The sequence below is a fragment of the Oryctolagus cuniculus genome, chromosome 6 (genome assembly GCF_051225735.1).
Source record: "Oryctolagus cuniculus isolate XC-2025 breed Fujian yellow rabbit chromosome 6, ASM5122573v1, whole genome shotgun sequence".
Lineage (NCBI taxonomy): Eukaryota > Metazoa > Chordata > Mammalia > Lagomorpha > Leporidae > Oryctolagus > Oryctolagus cuniculus.
In genome coordinates, this window is record NC_142872.1 from 87,692,435 (window position 1) to 87,709,049 (window position 16,615).

The 16,615-nt window shown below is 43.0% G+C and overlaps 1 protein-coding gene across 16 annotated transcripts in view; it reads right to left on the minus strand.

Moving 5' to 3' along the window:
* The window catches only part of ASPH (aspartate beta-hydroxylase), a 240,199-nt gene that overhangs the window by 208,541 nt on the left and 15,043 nt on the right, over positions 1 to 16,615 (minus strand). Inside the window, exon 1 of one of the 16 annotated variants that reach the window (XM_089335297.1) lies at positions 13,195 to 13,346. The exons of the other annotated variants lie outside the window; for them this stretch is intronic. Coding sequence (XP_089191423.1) covers positions 13,195 to 13,243 — 49 coding nt within the window. The 5' untranslated portion in view covers positions 13,244 to 13,346. Of the gene's footprint in view, positions 1 to 13,194; positions 13,347 to 16,615 lie in introns of those variants that run through there. 16 annotated transcript variants of the gene reach the window in all.

Below are 16,615 nucleotides of genomic sequence, written 5' to 3' on the forward strand. Positions count from 1 at the left end.
CCAGCTCCTGCTCACCCCACCTCCCCAGTAAGCCCTCACGGCTTTCTTACAGTGGGAATTTGACAACTACATGACCAGTTATCAATCTCTTTCCACCTCTGGAATGTAAGGTACATGAAGCCCGAGACTGAATCTGACTCATTCATTACTGTACATTTCCCCTGCATCCAGTAGGAACTCAAAAAACCCTCATTAAAATAAGTGATTCCTTCTCAAATCCTTCATATTATATGTGTAATCAAAGCTCATCCTGCTAATGACTTAGACATAAAGAAGCAAAGTGTAGTCCAAGTGATTGCTGAGTCACTTCAGGTTTCTCAAGCACCATGAATGTATGAATTTTCTTTCTTTAAGAAGCAGAGAGACAGAGAAACAGAGAGAAAGAGTTCCCACCTGCTGGCTCAGTCTCCAGATGCACAGAACAGCAAGACTGGACCAGACAGAGGCTAGGATCTGGGAACTTAAACCAGGTCTCCAGGGTGGCAGGGCCCCAGCTGGTTGGGCAACCACGTGCTCCCTCTCAAAGTGTACATTAGCAGGAAGATGGAATTGGTAGCAGAGCCAGAACTCAAACACAAGCACTCCAGTAAGGGATGTGGACATCCCAAACAGTATCTCAACCACTAGGTCAAACACCCAACCTGCCATGAATTTAATGACTTAAAATTAATTCACAAGGGGGGCCGGCGCCGTGGCGCAGTAGGTTAATCCTCAGCCTGTGGCGCCGGCATCCCATATGGGCACCGGTTCTAATCCTGGCTGCCCCTCTTCCAATCCAGCTCTCTGCTATGGTCTGGGAAAGCAGTGGAAGATGGCCTAAATCCTTGGGCCCCTGCACCCGCATGGGAAACCAGGAAGAAACTCCTGCCCCTGGCTTCGGATCCTCCGGCCGTTGCAGCCACCTGGGGAGTGAACCAACAGAAGGAAGACCTTTCTCTCTGTATCTCCCTCTTACTGTCTGTAACTCTACCTCTCAAATAAATAAATAAAATCTTTAAAAAAAATTAATTCACCAGAGTTGAAAAGATCAACAATAGTTAAGATAGAGATATCAAGAATAAAGCCCAAGGATTCTCAAACCCTGGACCCCTGGACCACAGCTCTGTCTCAGATAAATTCCTCCCTGATCAATCCAAGGTGACTCAATTATGGGTTGAACATGAGTAGAGCCAGCCAAGAAGAGCTCTGCAACTCCTTTCCTTTGTCCCAGAAGCCAAGGATCTACCACTACGGTCTTGACTGGCCCTGTGTAGAAAAGGCACAATGGTCCTAAGAGTGATAAGGGGCCACTGTAAGTCTTGGAATATTGGTAAATGAAAGTGAAAATACTAGCAATATCCATCTGTAGCAGCCTCCATGTATTTTTTGGAACTCTTGTTATTCTTTGGAACCTCCCCTTGGGGAACTGCTACCCCAGAATACCCTGGGTTTGTACTGATGCTGATTAGCTACAGAGGAGAATGATGAATTCAGAACATGGGTCCGCCAATCCAACCTCAGGAATCTGTGAGGTACTTCGCTGGTAAGATGCCAACAATGCCTCATTAATGGTAGCTGATGTCACAGGCCAGTTCCGCAAGCCAGGCCCCATGAGTCAGTTCTTTGATTAGTTCTCCATACATAGCATTTAATAGAGAAGACTTGGTCTCAGAGGAAAACCACTGCCCCAGGCTCGTCAACTGTCCATATGAGTGGTTAACAGCTATTAGGATGGAGTTCAAAATTCAACAGTCTCCTGCTGGCCTCGGAGAGACAAAGGGTATAAAGAAAGATGAGTTATGATGTCCATTGAGAAACTCCAGGATGGTGAAAGGAAAGCTGTTATAATGACAAAAAAATGTTCTTTCTAAACTAAAAATGACCAGAAAATCCTGGCACTAATCATTTAACTTGAATTCCTCAGCAATGACAGGAGGCCACAAGCCAGTATGACCACCACTGATTTATAGGTGTGTCCTGGAAGATGTTTCTGACCTCAGTGGCTGTGGAGGCCACTTGGGCTGTGAATCAGCAGATAGAAGATTCTCTCTCTCTCTATTAAAACAATTTTTTTCAAAAAATCTTAAAAACACAGATTCACACCCTCCACATGACCAGTTCCCACTTCCAGGGGCAAAGGAATTCAGATAAAATGCTCAACAGACACAATAAGGAAGGGAGCAAAGGTGATATATAAATGCATTAGTGCAACATATACAGACAACTCACCTGTAAATCTCCAAACATACATGTCTTACAGTCAAGTTATTGGACAATTATGAACTGGGGGCAGACATTTGACACAGTGGTTAAGATGCCACCTGGTACACTCATATCTCACATCAGAATGCCTAGGATCAAGTCCTGGCTTCACTTCTTCTTCTTTTTTTTTTTTTTTTTTTTTTTTTTGAAAGGCAGAGTGGACAGTGAGAGAGAGACAGAGAGAAAGGTCTTCCTTTGCCGTTGGTGCACCCTCCAATGGCCGCCGCGGCTGGTGCACCTCGCGGATCCGATGGCAGGAGCCAGGTACTTATCCTGGTCTCCCATGGGGTGCAGGGCCCAAGTACTTGGGCCATCCTCCACTGCACTCCCGGGCCACAGCAGAGAGCTGGCCTGGAAGAGGGGCAACCGGGACAGAATCCGGTGCCCTGACCGGGACTAGAACCCGCTGTGCCGGTGCCACTAGGCGGAGGATTAGCCTATTGAGCCGCAGCGCCAGCACTGGCTTCACTTCTAACTCCAGCTCCCTGCTAATACAAACCCTGAGAGGCAGCAGCTGATGATACAATGTGTCCCTGCACCTTAGTGGGAGACCCAGATTAGGTACTTGGCTCCTGTCTTCAGCCTGGCCCAACCCCAACGATTGCAGGCATTTGGGGAATGAACCAGAAGATGAAAGATTTCTCCCTGTCTCTCAGCCTTTCAAATAAATAATTAATAAAAAATTATAAACCAATATAATACTGGATGCAATTAAGCAGCACAATGCATTTTGGGAATAGCTACTGACCCTTTAAAACATAAAGTAATAACAACAAAGGTAACAGTAATGGATAAATTGCAAGAATGAAATTGCACAATGAAGAAATTATTTACCCAAACCTGGAACTAGTCTCCGGATCCCTAGAACACCCTGCCTGATAGGAAAACCCTTGTTTGCTTGGGGGCTTTGGTCCTTGGACAGCCTGACCATGAGGTTTATGACCCACTGTATCAGTTCTGATCTCTGGAGGAACTGCATGGGGACGGAAGGCCGGTCAGCCATCAGTGCAGTTTGTGATACAAACCCTGGAAACCAACAGCTCAGATGAGCAACCTGTTCCTCCCTACTGGCAGCTGGCAACACTTCACAGGTATCCCCACAAGTTACCAGGAGGAGACCACATGGACAACGGAGCTTTGCATTTGGAGCATTCTTCGCCCTGTCCACCTCCTCCTTTGGCTATTTCTAATTTGCAGCCTCTCACTGGACTAAAACTCTAAAGATAAGTGTAGCACTGTCCTGAGTTCAGTGAATCATTCTAGCGAATTATTGAACCTGAGGGTGGTTGCAGGAACCTTCAAATTTGTGGCCAGCTGCTCTGAAGTCACAGTCGCCAAAATTGCCAGTGGTGTCTGAAGTGAGCGCACTTTTAAGGGAACTGCTCCTGCAACTGTACTGAATGCCTAACTCCTTTCAGAAGTCATGGCCAATTAATGACCTGAAACAGTGTCCTTTCCCCAAGCTGCAGGGACTGCAATCTGTCTACACACAAAGCACACAACTCCCTCAAGAGCTGAATAACTGCACCTCTGTAGTGAATCTGAATTTCTAACTAACTTATTATTAGTAAGTATGAATATGCACTTATGAATTCTAAACACCCCTCCCCAAAAGGGAAATGAGAAGCGGACTGTAAGAGAACCCCTACAGAGATCAAAGGTGCCTGCGAAGCAGCTGGCTGCTCTTTCCCCAGGGGCTGTGTACTCCAGCAAGGGACACAATGGCCTAACCAAGCCTGGCTAAGCAGGAGCAGAGACAACTGGGGAGGCCAGCTGCAGAGCAAATGCCACAGCTGGAAAACAGCTTGATCTCCCAGCAAGATGTCCGCTTTCCATGGCTGGAAGTGGGCAGCAAGGAAGTACCGAGGTTGTCCCAACTTGTCAGCACCTCACTCCAAAGGACTGTCAGGCACAGGACTCCCAGGAGTGAGGGTGTGTGGAAGCCAGGGGTAGAAGCTGCATGCCATGGAGAAGGTTCCCATGCAGCCTCTCAAAGAACCCAGAGGCAGTATCTGGACACCTGTTACTCATAGACAACCATGCCAGTCAACTGATAGTGCCGGTGACCAGACAGAGGCCTCTCCCTGCTTCCTCTCCCTGCCTCAGTGCTCATAAGAAGCCAAGCCTGGAAGAGGCAGAGACAGCATGGCCCCAACAGCACAGCAGGAGTGAGCACAGCTCAGTCTTTCCCCACTGCGGGCCCCTCCTGCTCTGCCACAAAAAGGAGATAAAAATTTCACATTGAAAATGAGATCAGCTCTAAACCAGACAGACTTTTAAAAACAGAGAGTGACTGGGACGTTAAGGAATCTGTTCCAGAGACGGTCAAGAGCATCTGCTACCCAGAGGAAAGGGGAAAGGAATCCAGCCCAACCACACACACGAATGAAGGAAAATGAAGCTACTTCAGACAGAGACTAAAACAAAACAGCTACAAAATGTGCTTTTATGTTAGGCCTCAATCATAGGAAATTGCCAGTATTTGACCATTTTTGACCCCCCAAAATAACTACTTCATAGAACTTAAACTAACAATGTGAATATTTCCCTCATGTTTCATTATGAAAACTTCCAAACACACAACCAGGCTGAAAGAATTTCATAATAGATATCTATGTGCTTATCATTTAGATTTTGCTACCAACTCTATATGGTGTACCTACATACCCCTTCCATTAATCCAAATTATTTGTATAACACATTTTATTTATTTTTGGAAAGATTTATTTCATTTGAAAGAATATCAGAGAAAGGGAGAGGAAGAGACAGAGAAGGAGACAGAGAGAGCTTCTACCCGCTGGTTCACTCAAATGCCTGCAATGGTCAGGGCTGGATTGGGCTGAAGCAAGGAGGCTAGAAGTACATTCAGGTCTCCCACATGGATGGCAGGGGCCTAAGTAGTTGGGCCATCTTTTGCTGCTTTCCTAGGCACATTAGCAAGGAGCTGGACCAGAAGTGGAGCATCCGGGACACTAGCCAGTGCTATGATATGGAATGCTGGCACTGCAGGCAGCAGCTTAACTCACTGTGCCACAACACCAGCCGCCGTAACTTGCAGTCAACAGTACACATCCCCCTAAATACTTCAGCCTGCGAATCAGAACTTACAGCACATTTTATAGGTTTTTAATGTAAGGTTTAAAAAGGTGAAATACATAAATTCTAAGCATACATTGCCTGAGTTTTAAGAAAAATATACATTGGTGTGACCCAAATTCCTAACACTATCTAGAACATTAACGCTTAGAATGCTAATTAAAAAGGGCCTCAGGGCCCTTTCTATGTACAGTTCACCCATCCTCAGCAGCAGAGCCACTGTTTCACTTCTTTTTCACTGTAGATCTGTCTTGCCTGTTAACAGAAAACTATAAAAATAACATTACACACTGCTATGATTTAAATGGGTTGACTTTGTTCATGGGCTGGAGGCTTGGTCCTCAAAGGGGGTGTTGTGGAACATTTAAGAGGTAGGACTTAATAGGAAGCCCATAGGTTAAGTTGAGGGGTTTTGTTCTTGGGACTTCAGGGCCCCAGCACTCTCTGGATTCCTGTCTGGCAATATGATCTCTCCCTAACACATGCATTCCCCATAACGTCATCCATTAGGTCTTCAACAGAGGCCAAACCAATGGGGCCACTCCAGCTTGGACCAGAACTATGCACCTTAAACCTCTTTTGTTTACAAAGTATCCAGCCTCAGGTATTTTGCTATAGCAAAAATGGATTAATACACACAATAAAAGTGGATGAATACATACACTTGTTTGTGTAAAGCTCTTCTTGCTCAATTTTGTTCCTGAGAATCATGTGGCTTAACTGTAGCAGTAGCTCATTCGTTTCCATTGATGGGAAGTACTCTACAGCATACAAATAGGAGTATATATGAATCATGAGTATATCCATATCTATATCTGTATCTATATCTCTATAGATACTGATGACACATGGAATATATCAGACCATATCCATTCTCCTGCTGGTAGAAACCTAAACATTTTCCATTTTAAATTATTATAAATAAAGCTGCTAGGAATAGTCTCAAACAAGATTACTGGGAATAATGCCTGTAATTCTCTTATGCTAATATGTAAGAGTGGAATTGCTAGATCATAAGGTGGTATGGTTTGAGCATGACTTGGCTCCAGAACTCTTGCTGGATATTCAACCCCATCATGGAAAGTTAAGGGTACAAAGAGGGTAGAAACTCAGTCCAGTTGTAGTATTTAGAAGATGGGTCTACTGAGAGGGCCAGTGGTCACTGAGGGTGTGTACGTGGAAGGTGATTCTCTCCAGATGGTTATTAGGAAAGCCAAGCTGGGCCCAGCTCTTTCTCTCTGCTGCACTATGTAATCCTCCTTCTCCTGCATACTTTCCGGCACTGCCATCTACTGCCCTCATCAGAGGCTGACCAATGGGGGACACCTGACTGTGCATTTGAACCTCCAAAACTGTGGGCTACATTAACTATCTTTATAAAGCTAGCTGCCTCAGATAGCTCACCTTAGCGATGAAAAGATGACCAACACAGAGGAGACATATACATTTAGTATTAAAACAAACTGCCAGACTGGTTCCCAAGGCAGTTGTGCCATTTTATGTACTGATCAGGAATGACCAGTATTTGGTGTTGTCAATCTTTTTAATTTTAGTCACTAGTGAGTGTACAGTACAGTCTCTATGTGGTTTCAACTTGCATTCTCCCAAGAACCAATGATACTAAACACTTTATTCGTATGCTTATCAGTTATTTACTTCTCTTTGTAAACTGTTCAAATCTTTTGCACATTTGTCTTTCTGAAACTGAACTGTAATAAATTTTTGTTTTTTCTGCACACAATCCTTTACCAAGTACATGTATTACAACTTTTTCCTCTCAATCTGTGGCTTTCTCATTCTTTCTCTTTTTCTTTTTTCTTTTAATTTTATTTATGTGAGAGGCAAGCAGACAGAGAAATGCTCCTATCTGCTGGTTCATTCCTCAGATGTCTGCAACAGCCAGGGCTGGGTCAGGCTGAAGCCAGGGACCAGGGACCCAAGTACCTGAGCCTTTACCTACTCCTCCTAGAATGCACGTCAGCAGGATGCTGGAGTCAGGAGTCGATTTGGAATCAGCAGATGAGAGCTCTCAAGCATGCTCACTCTCTCTCTCTTTCTCTCTCCCCCCACCTTCTAATAAGTAAAAAAAAATCAAATATCAAAAAAATTAAAGATATGTATTTCCACAATGTTTCCTATTAAAACTTTGAAACTTTACATACAGTAAAAATATGAGGGTACCTCAAAATGTTCATAACAAAACACAATCAAAAGATAAAATTCTGATGAAAAATTTTGAAATCCATGCATTGTTTTTTCATAATATACATTTTCCATGAACTTGTGGAAGACCCTTGTATTAGTAAAATGAAGCACTTGTGTACCCTACACCTGGGCTTATCAATTATTACTTTGCCACCCAGGCTTTCTTTACATTTACGCACCCATGTGTACACACACACACACACACGTTTTCATTCTTTGTTTCTCCCTCCCCACTGAAAGGAAAAAAAAAAAATCGCAGTGTGTCTGACATTCTCTTCTCTACTAGAATCTACACTACATGGAATATTCTGTAGGCTGGGAATTGGCACACGATTTTGGCTAAGTTCTTTGTTTTAAAGGCCTTAGTAAAATGAAATAGATGAAGTATATTATCTTTCATGTGTCCTTCAATTTTAAGACTTCATGATTCTAACTCACAAAAGCTCAATGCCTTAAGTTAAATTACCAGATGGTTGCAATGGGAAGAAAACCAAAAACTTCCTCTTGTGAGTGATTTTTTCTACCCTGTCCTCCTCATAAAATATTTAGGAAAATCACAAAAAGAAACATATTATAGAGAAAGGCATGGAGACTTTGTGGGGGAGGTCTATTTCCATAATAAAAAAAAAAACTTTAAAGAATTTTTAAGTATGATACTGAGAATTCAAAACTATATGAAGGATACTTTAAAAGACATTATTAGAATAAATTAGGGAAATTTGAATACAGACTTTATTTTAGGTAACAGTGCACTTAATTTAAATTTCCTGAGTATGATCATGATGCTGTGATTATACACAGCATATCTTTGTTCTTAAAAAAATGACAAAGAATGTAGGAATAAAATATCAAGATTTTAATTTTCATATGGTTCAGCAGCAAAAAAAAGAAAATTAAAGAAAACAGCTATAGAAATTGTGTCTAGGGAGACAGAGAAAGCAAACATATCATAATGTTAACAATCTCATATCAAACTGAAGAATTTATATATTCATTGTATTCTGTTTGTGGCTGTTTAAGAATCACATATTTCAAATCAAAAAGTAGAGAAAATACAATATTCAGGCCTAAAAATCAGAATTTCCAGAGGTAAAGGGTAAGAATGTGAAATGTTAAAGTGCCCCTGGGTTATTCATAATTGGATTCCAGATAAGTAAAAAGGAAGCGAGAAAAAGCTGAAAGTTTTAGGGATGCTTGCACAGGTGCATCCTAACCAGGATGTGTCTACTGTAGTATTGGCTTCATATTTTATACCACCCTGAATAAAAATGTTGCTGTAATCTGAACATGGAGAACATTTAATTGATAATGGTGTCAGCACTAAATTCCTTGGGTTTGAGGTCACTTCTGGTTATACAGGAGAATGTCAATGTTCTTAGGCAATTCATGGTAGAGGAATCAGTTGGGCTAAACTGTCAGTATGGGGCGGGCATCTGGCCTAGCAGTGAAGGCAACCAACTAGAAACCAGCAGCCTGTATCTGAGTATCTGGGTTAGATTCTTGGCTCCAGGTCTCAATTCCAGCTTCCTGCTAACACACACCCTACTAAGGCAGCAGTCGTTGCTCAACTGGTGGGATCCTTGCCACCCACCTAGGAGACCAGAATGGAGTTTTCAGCTCTTAGCTTCTGTCTAGCCCAGTCTTGGGCCTTGTGGGCACTGAAGGAGTGAAGTGGCAGAAGTGAGCTGTCTCTCTCGCTCCCTGCTCTCAAAACAACACAACTCAACACAACACAACACAATACAACACAGAAAACACCTTAGCATAACCATAGCCTCCATTCACTCAAACAGAAGGAACAAAGCAAGAAAGGCAGGAGGAAGGGAGGAAGGAGGGGAAGACAAAAGAGGGAGAGACAGTAGATAGCAAATATGGCAAGAGGTAAACAAGTCACAAGTCGGTAAACCTAGCTGAAGAGTATGCAAGTCTCCATACATTAAGCTTTCTGCCATTTTATGCGTTTAAAAGTTCCAAAACAAATGATTTTAAAAATACAAAATAAGAACAAAACAAATCTAGATTTGAAAGAAGGCGGTGAAGGTCAACTTCTACAACCAGGCCTGAAGTTAAACCAACTCGGCCTCTGGTCTGGACCCATGCAAACCAAGGGGAGCAGTTTCTCAGAGCTGATGGCTCACTGTCCCTTCACGTCCTGCTCCCAGGCCTCTTACTGCTTACATGACATGACATTCCAACTGCACCCTCCAGTCTCAGCTCAAGTTCACCTGGAGAACAAAATCTAAACTTGGTGATGATGATGCTGCCAGGAGGGCTCTCCTTGCTGGGAAAACCACCAAAAGGGTTTTCCCCCCTCCCTTACTTAGGGCCACCACACACTCGCCCCAAGGCACTCTGCTGAGCCGTCTCCATCAGGACTCCTCCTCCCCTGTAGCCCCACAAGGAAGCCACCCTTCCAGATGCAGTCCAGCCCTGGGAGTTTCACCCCCTCACTGTGCTCACTAATAGCATTAACAACTGAAGCCTAACGCTAACCGATGGAGTAAATAAAGGGGAGAGTGATCCAACATGGGAAGTGAGATACTCAGCAGACTCATAGAATGGCAGATGTCCTAAATAGCACTCTGGCCTCAGAATCAGCCCTATAGGCATTCGGAGCTGGCTGAAAAGCTCATGAGAGTACTTCAGGCATGGAAAGCCAAGACACTCTGGCAAAAGATCTCTGCGAGTGAGATCCCAGTGGAAAGAACAGGTCTTCAAAGAAGGAGGTACCTTTCTCTGAAGGGAGGAGAGAACCTCCACTTTGACTATGACCTTGTCTAAACAAGATAAGAGTCGGAGAACTCAGAGGGCTTCCATAGCCTTGGAAACTCATGACTGGAGCATAGGGAGATTACTGATGCCATAGACAGGAGTGTCAATTGGTAAAGTCAACAACAGGAGTCACTGTGCACTTACTTCTCATGTAGGATCTCTATCCTTAATGTGCTGTACATTGAGATTTAATGCTATAACGAGTACTCAAACAATATATTTCACTTTGTGTTTCTATGGGGGTGCAAACTGTTGAAATCCTTACTTAATGCATACTAAACTGATCCTCTGTAAAAAAAAAAAAAAAAAAAAAGAAATTATCAATTCCCAACTTGACTCTCACTGGGATTAAACATGACAATAGGTCTGATCTGATTTCATCATCATTTAAAAAAAATCATCTATTATTTTTCACTTTATGTTTCTGTGTGGGAGCAAACTGTTGAAATCCATACTTGATGTATACTAAGCTGATCTTCTGTATATTAAGATAATCAAAAATGAATCTTGATGTGAATGGAAGGGGAGAGGGAGTGGGAAAGGGGAGGGTTGTGGGTGGGAGGGACGGTATGGGGGGGAAGCCATAGTAATCCATAAGTCGTACTTTGGAAATTTACATGCATTAAATAAAAGTTTAAAAAAAAATAGCATTAACAACTGAAGGGCCACTTTGGTCAGACACAACAAACAGGCAACTGCAAACAATTAAAAAACAAAACAAGCCTTTTTACAAATGTACATCCTGTACAGTATATCTGTTTTGCACAAGGGTTCAAGTCACTTTTCATAGTCCAGGCCATCCTTCTGCACAGAATCTCAGACCTCATTGTAGAAGTTGAACTTTGCCTTCCTCTTCAAATTTAGTTGTGTTTTGTTCTTATTTTGTATTTTTAAAATCACTTGTTTTGGAACTTTTCCTCTAGGTACAGATTTCCCTCATGGCTTTGTGCTGCACACAAGTTCAATAAGCAGCAACTGGACAGGTTTCTCTTGAGGTTGACATGAACCCATTAAAGCAGCTCTCCACAGGTTCAGTTCTGTGGTCTGCCGGGACTTAAACTAAACACAGGACAGTGCTGTCAGTCTTTACCAGCGGGGTTGAGACCGGGTTGAGACCAGGAGATTAATTCCTTGAGGAAGTCAGGAAAAATGACAAGACTGTATCCTAACCAGCCAGTCTACAAAGTCTACCAAACTGCATAATTAAAATGTTGTTCAAGTAACCTGAATGTAGTGAGCCCCAGCCCCTTGGCTAGTGTTCACGGATTTCTTTTCTAAGCGCTTACAGGCAATTTTTTCATTCTAGAATCTGCCTAGGATTGCCATGGAGACATCCATTTACAGAGGCTCTGACTCTACCCTTTTCTTCTTCTTTTTATTTTTTAATAAAAATGAGACATTCGTCCCTTGAGTGGCTTCTGATTTTCTTCTAATTTTCATGATTCCCCAAAGGAGAAACATTCAGAAAGCAGTCATTGGGGTTGTAGTTTCATGACTTTTGAAAAACTTCAGTTCACCTTCATCTTAGCCTTTCTTTTCTCTCTTCCTAGATCCTGAACACCTTGTTCCTTCAACAAACATGGGGCTGACATTGCGGCATAGCAGGTAAAGCTGCTTCCTGCAATGCCAGCATCTCATATTGGCACTGGTTGGAGTTTCAGCTGTTTCTCTTCCAACCTAGCTCCCAGCTAATGGGCCTGGAAAATAGCAGACGCTGGCCCAAATGCTTGGGCCCCTGCACTGAGGTCGGAGACCCAGAAGTAGCTTCAGGCTCCTGGCTTCAGTCTGACCCAGCACTGGCCCTTGAGGCCATTTGGGGAGTGAACCAGTAGATGGAAGATCCATCTATCTCCCTCTCTCTCTCTCTCACCAGTGGATGGAAGATCTTGATCTATGCCCCCTCTTCTCTCTGTGCCTCTTCTTTTCTATCTGTAACTCTTTCATCAGATAAATAAATAAATCTTTAAAAAAAAAATACTTACTACTCTGTAGCCTGCTGCCTCCTGTGGCAAATTTCCTAGCGGCAGGCACAAGGTTTTACTGCTAAGTCCCCTGCCCTGTTCCAGCACAGAGCTTGGAATGAGGTAAACACTCATTAACCTCACTGGACAGTTTACAGCTTGTTCCCACAAAAATCTAAAAATAAGTTATTTTTGTCCTATCCCACTGATCAAGCCAAATGTAACACGCATGCAGTGTTTTAAAAACAAAAACCATACAACAGGAGGAGAAAGGTCGCTCTGAGTAAGGAACAGGAATGGCCAGGGCAGGTGCAGTCACAACCCTGAGACTTTATCATGGACTCTGCCGCCTGGCACCGCATCACAACTGTGCTTCTCTTGCCAACTGCATCACAATTCAAAACCAAAGTGACGCTCAACATCACCAGCACGTCCAGAGGCATCCCCCCGCCTTACTCTCACAGATTCATTTTGCTCTTAACTTCTTCCCAACCCTCCCTCAGATCCACCTTCACCAAATATACTCCCACTTGCTCCTGGCTGAGGTGACCTGATATAAAGGTCACCTGGCACCCCACTATCTGCATCAATCGCCTCCACACTAGCAGAAACTGTTTCAAATGCAAGTCTCTCAGCCACGTTAAAGAATAACCCAGTCTGGGGCCGGTACTGTGGTATAGTAGGTGAAGCCTCTGCCTGCAGTGCCAGTGAAATTGGAAATTGGGGTGCCATACGATATCACCATATGCTTATTAATAAATTCCCAATATGAATAAGCCCTTGTGGGTTCTTGTCTAATATTCAGAAAAGAATTCTGAATGAGGCAGCATGGTACATTTTTAAGCTTTTATTCAGTGCCAAAAGATGCGTAGGAAAGTGAGGCCCCTATCTATAGGAGAGAGGTAAATTGGGTTCATACCGAGTACCAGGAACCAGCCACACGGAAGAGCATCTAGGCCAGGAAGCATGGGGAGGGGTGGCCTGAAGGCCACGCACCCTGGAGGTGCAGGGTTGCAGCCAGCCCTGTACTGGCATGAGGCCAAGGAAAGGAAGGGGCAGGCACACCATGTCCCAGGCTTTTAATCCACTTTCAAAGGGGAGTGGTTAATTAGCCTGATTGGCCAGTGGGCACACAGGTGTGGCCAGGTAGGGGCTGTAAGGTCACACAGGGGCGTGGTGAAGGAGTGGTCTTCCAGCTCACACACCTAATCAATTTTAACCTGTATTCCTGCCTACATCACCAGCATCCCATATGGACGCCAGCTGGAGACCCAGCTGCACCTCTTCTGATCCAGTGCTCTGCTAAGAGCCTGGGAAAGCAGTGGAAGACAGCTCAAGTAGTGCTTGGGCCCCGGCACCCATGTGGAAGACCCAGAAGAAGCTCCTGGCTCCTGGCTTCGGCTCAGCCCAGCTCTGGCCACTAAGGCCATTTAGGGAGTGAACCAGTGATGGAAGACCTCTCTCTGTCTCTCTATAACTCTGCCTCTCAAATAAATAAATAAATAAAAAAAAGAATAAACTAGTCTGCTGCTGAGACTTCCTAGGTGCATGACCCCAAAAACATCTCACTAGCTATAAAGGATGAAGTCTCCAAGCTTTCTGCTAGCTACAGGTTAAGCTAATGCCCAGGCTGTAAGCACAGCTATGTTGCACAGGTGTATCCTGAACAGGCTGGCTCATATTTTTAATACCATCCTTGATAAAAGTGTTGCTCTAAGTAGAATGTTGCTGGACAACATAAAATTCAGATCAGCAAAACAAGGCACTTGCAGTTCTTGCAGGCTACCTCAGACTTTAAGACACAATAAATATCAGGATGGTAAACTGTAATGGCTCCCAGTTTCCTCCATGGCCCTGAATTTTCATTCATTCAACAAATACTCTTTAAATTTCTACCCTGTGCTGTAGTAACTACCATTCAGGAGAGGCCATTCAGTCTACAGTCCAGTGGAGGAGAAAAATAAAAAGGCAATTAAAATTACTTTGATAAACACTGTATCAAGGTAACAGGACAAATTAGACAATATGGATGCAAATAATCATTTGAGAACAATCATAATTTTGAATTGTGGTGTTCCAAACTCTTCTTTACAACACATTAGCACTGTCACTTCACAGTTTTTTCTTTTTAAAGATTTATTTTTACTTATTTGAAAGGCAGAGTTACAGAAAGAGCAGGGGAGATACAAAGAGAGAGATCTTCCTTTCTTTGTGCTGATTCACTCCACAAATGTTCTCCACAGCTACAGCTGGGGCTGCACAGGGGTCAGGAGCTTCATTTGGGTCTCCCACATGGGTGCAGGCACCTAAGAACTTGAGCCATATCAATTTTTCATTTTTTATGCCAAGCTGACAAACCTTAGTCTTTCTTTTTAATGATATATTTTATTTATTTGAAATAGAGTACAGAGAGCGATAGAGCCAGAGAGAAAGAAAGGTCTTCCATCCGATGGTTCACTACCCAGATGATTGCAACGCCAGAGCTAAGCTGATCCGAAGCCAAGAGCCAGGAGCTTCTTCCAGGTCTCCCACGCAGGTATAGGAGCCCAAGGACTTGGGCCATCTTCCACTGCTTTCCCAAGCCACAGCAGAGAGCCGGATTGGAAGCAGAGCAGCTGGGACTTGAACCAGCACCCATACGGGATGCCAGCGCTGCAGGCTGGGGCTTTAACCCACTGCGCCACAGTGCTGGCCCTAAACCTTAGTCTTAAGTCAAAGAGAAAATAATAATTCTTACAAATCCATTTTAAGTCAAAAACAAAAAAGGGAAGAAAAATTTAGCAAATTCCTCCATGTTTTAATATTCATGTCAATACTTTCAGCCTATCCTTGAGTCATGTTTAAAAATAAAGTGAGAGGAAAATTGAAATCTTGCAATGTAAGCAAGATTTCCAACATCGCAAAAATGCAGAACAAATAAAATGCCTGTTTGTGTCCAACCTTCTTGCCAATCAGAATGGACTTGCCATGGATGAAAGAATATTGGGAATGCACTTGTGGCTGCAAAATAGCTTCCCATGGGTGTGACTGTGAAAGCTAATGGGGAAATGACCAGGGTGATGCTTAAATAATACTTGTTACTATACTAATGGCCTTGACCTATTCACACAATTCTCTACACCAATGAAGTACACTTAAAAACTTCAAGAGAACTTTTCATCTCTGTTCTTGCCCATAATAAAAACCAAAAATATTTAATGCATGTAACATGTAATTTTTGAGTATTTATTACATTCAAGGCACCAAAACAAACCCTCAATGTTCTTTCAACTAAGTAGAGGGAAATATGACCACTGGTATTTTTCATTCCAACATTTATTAGCACCTTTTCGTGTACTCAGCAGCTACCATGATATACAAAGTATCTATATGATTCAATATTCATACCACTGAGTACTGAGTATCTACTACATCAATGCTGCCAATTCAACCACAGAGATAAAAGGAAAACAAAACATACTGTTTACCTAAATCGAACATCAGCAATAACTCTTTGAACCCCAGCAATTATTCTAAACTAGGATGTGCAAACTACAGCCAGTCTTGTTTGTCACAGGCCAATTGCAGTTTCACTTGTGACACAGCTGAAAAGAAGAAAATTTCACAATTACAATTTCATGAGCAAATTACATGGAATTCAAATCTCAGTGCCCATAAAGTTGCACTTGAACACAGTTACACTCGTCTGCGTACCCTCTTGTCTGTCACTGCTTGCAAGCTGCAACAGCAGAGCTGACTAGCTGCAAGGAAGAACATATGGCCGGCAATGCCAATGCCTGATCTAAAACAAATGATCCTGGTAATCCCTCCTCAGCCTGGTTTGCGGACAGGCAGGCTTAAACCAACATACACCAGTGAGATGCAAAGGGTCTTGCTCTAAGCAAAAAGACAAAAAAGTCTTTCTCTTCTATGGAATGTGAATAAGGAAATATGCCATTTCAGTTGCCACAGGCTACCATGAGGGAACCAGGCTTAGGATGATACCTACACTGAGTGGTAAAGCTAAAAGAATGTGAGTCCTTGCAACCCTACTGAACCACTATCATCTCACATCTCAGCCTTACCTGGGGTTTTCTTCTTAATGAAATATCCTTCTTGCTTATATTAGTCTGAGTCTAGTGTGTAAGCCTAACAAAGATGGTGGCCTTACAATCAGGCAGCAGTGAATGTTTGCTCATGGTAATACTGCTTGGATGACTTACTCAAAGTTAAAAATTAGTAAATGGTAGAGCTAGTATTTGAGTCCCATTCTGTCTGATGCTGTTGTGTTATCTAATATCATAACTGGCTCACATTTTCATCTGTTGAAGGAACGTATATCACTAAAATCATGAAGTTCT